General features: G+C 41.3%; 1 protein-coding gene across 1 annotated transcript; it reads right to left on the bottom strand.

Moving 5' to 3' along the window:
• Positions 1-5313: 5313 nt before the first annotated feature.
• On the bottom strand, positions 5314-9471 carry SPINK7 (serine peptidase inhibitor Kazal type 7). Its single transcript, XM_055566803.1, has 4 exons — positions 9318-9471; positions 7921-7946; positions 7022-7146; positions 5314-5565 (listed from the first exon to the last, which is right to left on the bottom strand). Exons 1-4 carry the CDS (start codon positions 9436-9438, stop codon positions 5520-5522), a joined length of 318 nt encoding a protein of 105 aa, XP_055422778.1. The 5' UTR covers positions 9439-9471; the 3' UTR covers positions 5314-5519.
• Between the last annotated feature and the right edge of the window lie 597 nt (positions 9472-10068).

Below are 10068 nucleotides of genomic sequence, written 5' to 3'. Positions count from 1 at the left end.
AAGGAGATCTAACCAGTCCAACCTGAAGGAGATCAGCCCTGGGATTTCTTTGGAAGGAATGATGCTAAAGCTGAAACTCCAGTACTTTGGCCACCTGATGCAAGAGCTGACTCATTTGAAAAGACCCTGATGCTGGGAGGGATTGAGGGCAGGAGGGGAAGAGGATGACAGAGGATGAGATGGTTGGATGGCATCTCCAACTCAATGGACATGGGTTTGGGTAGATGCTGGCAGTTGGTGATGGACAGGGAGGCCTGGCGTGCTGCGGTTCATGGGGTCATAAAGAGTCAGACACGACTGAGTGACTGAACTGAACTGATTTGACATTTACATTTATGATTGAATGTCTGGCTTTCCTGAACCAGAGATAATCCAGAGCCCCAAGTATGGGGGCAAGACTGATCCATTCTTCTACAAAGTTTCCAAAGAACAAAGAGGTCCAGGTCATTGGCTTAAGGAAGTCAAGTGCATCGTGTCTTCACTGGTACAGGCAGAATAACTGTGGAACATGAAGAACCCATTCACTTGCCCCACCTCTCAGGAAACTGTGAGATTGCTTGTAGACATGGTAGGAAACAAATAAGATTGTTAGGATAATTCTGTCAGCTTTATAGCCACAAACTAATAACCAGAAGGAGACCCAGACTGAGACATGCAGTGAGTTGCTGCTGCTGCTAAGTCGCTTCAGTCGTGTCCAACTCTGTGCTATCCCATAGACAGCAGCCCACCAGACTCCCCCATCCCTGGGATTCTCCAGGCAAGAACACTGGAGTGGGTTGCCATTTCCTTCTCCAATGCATGAAAGTGAAAAGCGAAAGTGAAGTCACTCAGTCATGTCCAACTAGTAGTGACCCCTTGGACTACAGCCCACGAAGCTCCTCTGTCCATGGGATTTTCCAGGCAAGAGTACTGGAGTGGGGTGCCATTAGGCAAACTCAATTAAGCCTCAATAGAAGCAGCTTGTCACAGAGGCACAGAACTGGTTTGAAATCATTTAACTCAAAGCAACTGGATCAAAACAACAGTTCAGGTTGAAAAATTATTTTGTTATAAATGATTATGACAAAACATTTATAACAAATATTATAAATTCCTTAGCCATGTTTTATTTTTTCTGTTATTTTGTGGTTTAGCTTTTTACTTTAATTCAGTTTTAGCCTTTCATTACTTGGGAAAACCAACAACAGGAACTGATTTGTCATAGTGTAAATAGTCAACAATAAGATAGTAAATAAAACAATCTACATGTTTATTAACTGAAAATGAGTTAACTCATTATATTTTTGTACATATTGACTTTCAAACACAATTCTTAAGGTCAGGTTACTGGGGCCACCAGTCATGACCTGGTCATCTATAAAGAGAGTCACATGTGAACATACACCTATGTAGTTACTAGCATTAGATCAGATCAGATCAGTCGCTTATTCGTGTCCGACTCTTTTTGACCCCATGATCGCAGCATGCCAGGCCTCCCTGTCCATCACCAACTCCTGGAGATCACTGACTCACGTCCATTGAGTCAGTGATGCCATCCAGCCATCTCATCCTCTGTCGTCCCCTTCTCCTCCTGCCCCCAATCCTTCCCAGCATCAGAGTCTTTTCCAATGAGTCAACTCTTCACATGAGGTGGCCAAAGTACTGAAGTTTCAGCTTTAGCATCATTCCTTCCAAAGAAATCCCAGGGCTGATCTCCTTCAGAATGGACTGGTTGGATCTCCTTGCAGTCCAAGGGACTCTCAAGAGTCTTCTCCAACACCACAGTTCAAAAGCATCAATTCTTCGGTGCTCAGCCTTCTTCACAGTCCAACTCTCACATCCATACATGACCACAGGAAAAATCATAGCCTTGACTAGACGAATCTTTGTTGGCAAAGTAATGTCTCTGCCTTTGAATATGCTATCTAGGTTGGTCATAACTTTCCTTCCAAGGAGTAAGCGTCTTTTAATTTCATGGCTGCAGTCACCATCTGCAGTGATTTTGGAGCCCAGAAAAATAAAGTCTGACACTGTTTCCCCATCTATTTCCCATGAAGTGATGGGACTGGATGCCATGATCTTCGTTTTCTGAATGTTGAGCTTTAAGCCAACTTTTTCACTCTCCACTTTGACTTTCATCAAGAGGCTTTTGAGTTCCTCTTCACTTTCTGCCATAAGGGTGGTGTCATCTGCATATCTGAGGTTATTGATATTTCTCCCAGCAATCTTGATTCCAGCTTGTGTTTCTTCCAGTCCAGTGTTTCTTATGATGTACTCTGCATATAAGTTAAATAAACAGGGTGACAATATACAGCCTTGACGAACTCCTTTTCCTATTTGGAACCAGTCTGTTGTTCCATGTCCAGTTCTAACTGTTGCTTCCTGAACTGCATACAAATTTCTCAAGAGGCAGGTCAGGTGGTCTGGTATTCCTATCTCCTTCAGAATTGTCCACAGTTTATTGTGATCCACACAGTCAAAGGCTTTGGCATAGTCAATAAAGCAGAAATAGATGTTTTTCTGGAACTCTCTTGCTTTTTCGATGATCCAGCAGATGCTGGCTATTTGATCTCTAGTTCCTCTGCCTTTTCTAAAACCAGCTTGAACATCAGGAAGTTCACGGTTGACATATTGCTGAAGCCTGGCTTGGAGAATTTTGAGCATTACTTTACTTGTGTGTGAGATGAGTGCAATTGTGTGGTAGTTTGAGCATTCTTTGGCATTGCCTTTCTTAGGGATTGGAATGAAAACTGACCTTTTCCAGTCTTGTGGCCACTGCTGAGTTTTCCAAATTTGTTGGCATATTGAGTGCAGCTCTTTCACAGCATCATCTTTCAGGATTTGGAATAGCTCAACTGGAATTCCATCACCTCCACTAGCTTTGTTCATAGTGATGCTAAGGCCCTCTTGATTTCACATTCCAGGATGTCTGGCTCTAGGTCAGTGATCACACCATTGTGATTATCTAGGTCGTGAAGATCTTTTTTGTACAGTTCTTCTGTGTATTCTTGCAATCTTTTCTTAATATCTTCTGCTTCTGTTAGGTCCATACCATTTCTGTCCTTTATCGAGCTCATCTTTGCATGAAATGTTCCTTTGGTATCTCTGATTTTCTTGAAGAGATCCCTAGTCTTTCCCATTCTGTTGTTTTCCTCTATTTCTTTGCATTGATCACTGAGGAAGGCTTTCATATCTCTTCTTGCTATTCTTTGGAACTCTGCATTCAGATGTTTATATCTTTCCTTTTCTCCTTTGCTTTTCGCTTCTCTTCTTTTCACAGCTATGTGTAAGGCCTCCCCAGACAGCCATTTTGCTTTTTTGCATTTCTTTCCTATGGGAATGGTCTTGATCCCTGTCTCCTGTACAATGTCACGAACCTCAGTCCATAGTTCATCAGGCACTCTGTCTATCAGATCTAGGCCCTTAAATCTATTTCTCACTTCCACAGTGAGATTGTAGTTTCCAGTGACGTAATCACACATATGCAGAGTGCAATATGCGTATAAACATAGGCATTTCAATTCAATCTATGAATAGAAATAAGACCCAGAGACAGCAAAACATTAGGATTGCAGTTTTTAAAGTTTAGGACTGAGTTCGTTGTTGGTTCTCAGATTCATTTATATGAAATGAATTGCATGCTGATTAATGTTAAAGATTTGTTTTGAATTTTGATTTAAATGATAGAATAAAGAGTTGGCCTTTGAAGGGAGTGGTTAAGCCTTATGCTATAGAGCAGTTGTGAAAGGTAAAAATTGGGATTTAGATGTAAGGTGAATTTTGGGTTTATATGAAATTAGAATTTATTTTTAAATGTTGAGGTGTAAGCTATCAATTAGGCTATAAGCCTAGATAAGGATTTGACTGTAGAATAATATACATGGTAGACATTTTGGAAGTGAGTCCCCAGGTCTCTTCATTTTGAGACAAATGTCTAATAACTTAAAATTTCCCCAAGTGTTTATACGGGCCTATGTGCTTATCTGACCATTGCTACAAAGGGATGTACAGTCAGACCTTGAGATATGGAGGCTGGAAGGCTTTGAATAAATAAAAGATGCTTATAGAGACTATAGAAAGTGAGGAAAAGGTAATGAATTTAAGGAAAAGTTAGGAAAAGTTTGCAATAAGAAATAACAGGGAAGGACTATATAGAAAAAGAAAAAAATAGTATAGAGAAAAGGAACACTATTTGAGAGAGGAAAAGGGAGATGAAAAGAAAGGAGAAACGATGAGGTTTTGTTTTTATTCACTACTCAGCATTTCTGGACCAGTGTTTCTTCTCTTTTGTGCATTTAGACACTGGTTCTTCATGTTTACAACTTGGTTGAGAAGGTGTGTCACGAAGATCAAAGACTGAGAAATATTAGATTACTGAGTGTCTTACTGTGATTAACATATTGTGAGCTTTTAGTGTTAAACATAGATTTGAATTAAACACTATGAATTATCTAGGATTATGGATAAATTAGGCATTTAACATTAGAATTAGGGGGTTGAGAATCTAAAATCATGAGTCAGGATTTATTAATATGGAATAGCTGATGTTTGTGGCACAATTAGATTGATAATTAAAATGATAAAGATGGTTCAGAGCTGTGTTAAATTTGAAGTAGGATTTGCAATTGTGCCCTCCTCCCTGAGTAGAATCACACAGCATCCTTGTTAAAACAGACTGGTATGTCAAGTAAAGAAGACTCAATTAGGAATTAGAGTTTCATTAGAACAATTAGGAAATTAATTGCCCAAATAGGGTCACTATTGCAAATTAAAAATTTTTGTCAATTTGTTTTAAACATATACTTTTTTAAAACCTTAGGAATAAGTTAGATTGTTTAAGCTATGTCAGAGAGTTCAGTGGCTTATTTTGATAATTTTTGCTATAAAATGTGTTTATGAAATAAATTTGTAGTTGTGAAGCCATGTCATTCCTGAAAATATTTATGACTGTGCTATAGGCATTACAAAGGGCTTGCTTGGTGGCTCAGTGGTAAAGAATCCACCTGCCAGTGCAAGGGATGTGAGGTTGATCCCTGGTCTGGGAAGATCTCCTGGAGAAGGAAATGGCAGCCCACTCCAGTATTCTCGCCTGGGGAACCCCATGGGCAGAGAAGACTGGCGGGGTGTGTAGTCCATGGGGACACAAAGATTCGGACTTGACTCAGTGACTGAACAACCACAGTAGGCATTGCACATATTTTGCTCCTTATGTTCCATTTAAAGTAGGTTTTTATCTTTTGATCTATTGAAGTTACTAGGTAGATAGTAGTTCTGCAAAGTTTTTAATAAGCGTAATTATTTTGATGCTTAGAACTCAACAATGAGCTGTTACAATTTCATTGTACTTTTTAGTTTATTTTGACATGTTTGTATTTGTCAGTGAGACAGAAGTCTGAAGGAGAGCACAACTTTCCCCACCCAACAAAGATGACTCTGGGTCTGTCTCTGCCCCCTCCCTACCAGTGCCCCCCTCCTGGAACCAGGAATGATGATGATGGCAATGACGATATCCTTGCTCTGTATCCACGTCTGTAGGGAAGTTAACATACTCCTTCATGAAGAAACTGAACTTTTCCATAACTCTTCCTATGGGAAGACACAATTAAGAGGATCATTAACACAGGAGGAAAATTTACGTTATATTAGAGCTGAAAGGAACTACAGAGATTACAGCCATAGCCTAATTTTACACATGAGGAAAATGAGTCCTTAAAAAGGAGTGTCCTTGCTACAGGCAGTTTCTGACAGAGCGAGTAGCAGAATGTCCCTAGTCCAGTGATATTTTCATCCCAACTGCTCCCTCTACTGATCCCAGAGCCCAGACTAATCACCCAGTGTCTTAAACCAGCAAAGAAGGAGGACCTCTGACAAGGGAAGCTGAGGTGGCCAGCCCCTCGGGCTTTCCTGGTCCGCAGGGCCCGTGGTGAGGCTGGGCCCTGCACTAGTGAGGGGAACGTCCACCACGCGTCCTCTTCAGTGTCCTTGGACGCAAGCTGTTTTCTAGGTTGAGAGCCCAGTGTCTGTGCACATTAGAGAATCTTCCCTTCTGTGAAATAAAAGCCCCTGAGTAGGAATCAATGCGTAGACATATCCTTCTGGGCTCAGGCCCTAATGTGATATTTTAACTTGTTAAGATAATCACAAAGATTAAAAAAAAAAAAAAAAAACAAACCCAGAAAAACACAAGAGCTAAGTGGCCAAAACCCAGGGGTCTAAAAGAGAGTTAACAGTGAGCAAAGGCAACTGGTTGTTACCACTCCTGAGTTGCCTATTTTGCACAAAAGAAGTGTCTTCTGCCTGATTATATTGCCTTCCAAAACATTGAGTAAGCCAAACAAAATAGTTAAAGCATGTCCATGAGGATTCTAGCCCGAGTCCTGACAGCTTGGACTTTATTGTATTCCTTGTTTCAGATTGAAGAAAAAAATCTTTGTGGTAGCCTTATCCTTCCTACTGCCTCAGGCTACGGATATTTACAGCCACCAGGAAATTGAGGAGGATAAAGACCTTCCTGTCACAGTTTATCTAAGAATCATCTATTGGCCATTAAGTCTCTTAGAAGTAGGATAAGAGGCTTCTATTCTACATGATAGGATAGTAGTTTTCAATTATTTTTTAGTGTGGGATTCAGAAACATTTCTTCCAATAAGAAATTATGTGGAACTCCACTACTTAAAAGAGTCCAAAGCTGGTTCGAATTGGAGACCTCCCCAAATGAACTCTGTAATTTCTTGGGTGACTCCTAACTTCCCTCTACAGAACCTCTGGGCTCTAGAGACAGTAATTTGAAGGCTTCTGGTCTTGTTAGACTTTCAGTTGACAGATGGGAATTAAAGGCTCTGTCATGGAGGGACCAGTCCAAGCTGGCAGAGCAGGTGGCTCATCCTTAATCCGACTGTGAGGCAGCAAGTTTTCTCTGTCTCCCAGACGCTCTTGGTGGGTAAGTACAGTTTTTAGAGAGCTGAGCATTCTAGTGGAAAGAGGAGAAGATTGCAGTGAAGGACGATGCCCTAGCTTTTTTTCCTTCCCATGAGATACTCACAAATTCTCAATACACAAGTGGCATTCATTCCCATAGGTGATGTAGTCAGAACCACAAACAGGCAGGTATGTGATGGGGCAGGGGATGGCCACCACTGGGTACTTCTTGTAAATGCTGCAGTTCACCTGCAACATACGCAAGAGAATGTCCTGCTTTTCTCCTCGTCCTTAAGCTAGGCTACCCTGGCCTCTATCTGACAGGAAGCACAGTACCATCCGGAAGTTCCAGCTTCTATACTCTGAAACTGATGTGCTACTTCTGTTGATAAAACTATGACCACACTGACAAAAGCTAGTACCACCAGTATCACTTCTATTACTACTAGTACACACAGTTAACAGCTCCTGCAGATTTCCTTGCCAGGCATTAAACTTAAATCTTACATGGATTTTTTGTTTGTTTGTTTAATCTTCAGAAAACTGAAGTGGATAGGTTCTACTATTACCCCTATTTATAGATGAGAGAGATCTGGGCTTAAAAAAAGAGGGAATTTGTATAATATAAAAGCTAGCTAGTGGTAGGGCTGGGATTTGAATCCAGAATCTGTGTTGTTAACCAAGGTAACTGTCTTTTGCCTCTCACATGTTGCTCTTTCCATGGAGACATCACCAGCTTCTCAGCTAGAAGTACCCTCTCTCTTTTTTTAAATTCTGGAACATTTTCTTTACACTTAGATTATTTGCTTATATGTATATCACATTTCTACAGCTGCCTTCTGAAAAGTAGAGGCAACTTACCTACAGCTGCCTTGCCTTTCACCTGGCCACTCACCCCACCACAAGCATACTGAATTAACCTTTCATATGTATTTCTCAAGTGTTTGTTGAGTAAATACGGTAAATAGAAAATTAAACTAAGTAGGAAATTAAACAAATTAAATTGTGGTTCAGTATACTCACTGTTTTCAAAGGCAGGCTAGCAGCTTCTGAAAGAGAGATTCAGTTGGAAATATTAAAAATAAAGCAGAGTTGTGAGGTCTCATTAATTAATGTAAAGTCAGTCTGTCAAATAAGACTCGGTGGTTCCTCTGGTAATTAGTTTCAGCACCTACCCTGTCCCTTCACAAAACCCAACTGTATTCTGAAGAAGCCAGATGGCCACTGTGTTAGGTAATCCTTGGTTCAAGTAAGAGAATTATCCAAATTTCCTCCCTTTATATACCACGGGATGTTTTCTGGAGCTCATTGTGTCTCTGATAATGTTTTAAATCAGATAGCAATAAAAGTATTGCACTCACTATTTCTAAGAGCCTGAAGCACCATCTTCGATAGTCTCCCCCTCCTAATTGATATGAAGAAAAGTAGTAGAATATCTCTAAGATATTATAATTTTATTTAAGTAATTTTTCACTATATAAAAGTTTAATTGTTGACTCCTGGGTTTTGGATAATTTTTTTTTCTATTTTCCTGGATTAATTTGGAGAGAGATTCAAGTTTTTCTGCATCTTTGTGATGAGGAGTAGTATCTCATAACACCAGCAGTTTCCAGGTCCTAATAAAATGGGCTTCCCCAGTGGCTCCCATGGTAAAGAATCTGCCTGCAATGCAGGAGACTCAGGTTCAATCCCTGGGTTGGGAAGATCCCCTGAAGAAGGGAATGGCAACCCACTCCAGTATTCTTGCCTGGAGAATTACATGGTCAGAGGAATGTGGTGGGATACAGTCCACAGGATCACAAAGAGTCAGATATGACTAAGCGACTAACACACACAATAAGATGGTAGACTTATGAAAAAAGTAGTGAGTGTGTGTTTTTGTGTGTTTTTGGTTTTGGTCCCATGAATGGAAATAAAAATCCTTGAGAGGTAATGTTCTAGGTTCAAACCCTTCAACTCCAAGTGGGACTTAAGATTCTCCCTTTCCAGGCCAGGGCTGTTTCTATTACAAACTGCTGCTGCTGCTGCTGCTAAGTCGCTTCAGTCGTGTCCGACTCTGTGCGACCCCATAGACGGCAGCCCACCAGGCTCTGCCATCCCTGGGATTCTCCAGGCAAGAACACTAGAGTGGGTTGCCATTGCCTTCTCCATTGTGTGAAAGTGAAAAGTGAAAGTGAAGTCACTCAGTCGTGTACGACTCTTAGCGACCCCATGGACTGCAGCCCACCAGGCTCCTCCATCCATGGGATTTTCTAGATAAGAGTACTGGAGTGGCTTGCCATTGCCTTCTCCGCTATTACAAACTAGTATCCTTTAAATCCACATGCCCAGACATTTCTCTGAGATGTTCATATCCTAGGAGGGGCTATGTCAGAGAACAAGCTTATGGCTATTAAGGGCACTATCTACCCTTAACTCACCTGAGCAGGAGCAGAGATGGGCCACTACACAGAGCAGAAGGAGACCCCCAGTGGTCTTCATGATGGAGACCGCTGTGATGCAGAGGTTACACAGGATGGTCACAACAACTGCATCAGCCATACTCTAGGAAAGGGTCATGTTTATAAGGCAATGTTTGATTTCTCCGCCTTTCCTGTGAGGTCATCCAAAGTCAGGGTTGGTTCTGAGAGGCTCTCAAAGCACAATGTCACACCCTGGGTGGTGTTACAGTCCTTGTCACTTAATTGCTACTTCCTGTCTGATCAACAAATTGATTATTCAAGGTGAGAAGTATTTTTCTGCCTGCTCTAGGGGTGGGGAATGTTGTTCCTTTGAATTCTAAAATTCAGAGTAGAAGAGATTAAGTCTAGGCTACTTGACACAGTTACAGAATAAATGAAAATATCAAACTTTCTGTATTTCACCAAAATAGAGACTATTACACTCAGATCAGTCAGATTACACTTTGTACTTGTGCTGTGTTGCTCAGTCATGTCCAACTCTGCAACCCCATGGGCTGTAGCATGCCAGGCTCCTCTGTCCATGGGGATTCACCAGGCAAGAATACTGGAGTGGGTTGCCATGCTCTCCTACAGGGGATCTTCCCAACCCAGGGATCAAACCCAGGTCTCCTGCATTGCAGGCGGAATCTTTACATTTGAGCCACCAAGAAAGCCCAAGAATACTGGAGTGGGTAGCCTATCCCTTCTGCAGGGGATCTTCCTGACCTAG

The sequence above is a fragment of the Bubalus kerabau genome, chromosome 1, assembly GCF_029407905.1.
Source record: "Bubalus kerabau isolate K-KA32 ecotype Philippines breed swamp buffalo chromosome 1, PCC_UOA_SB_1v2, whole genome shotgun sequence".
Classification (NCBI taxonomy): domain Eukaryota; kingdom Metazoa; phylum Chordata; class Mammalia; order Artiodactyla; family Bovidae; genus Bubalus; species Bubalus kerabau.
This window is presented reverse-complemented; position numbering and strand designations above follow the sequence as displayed.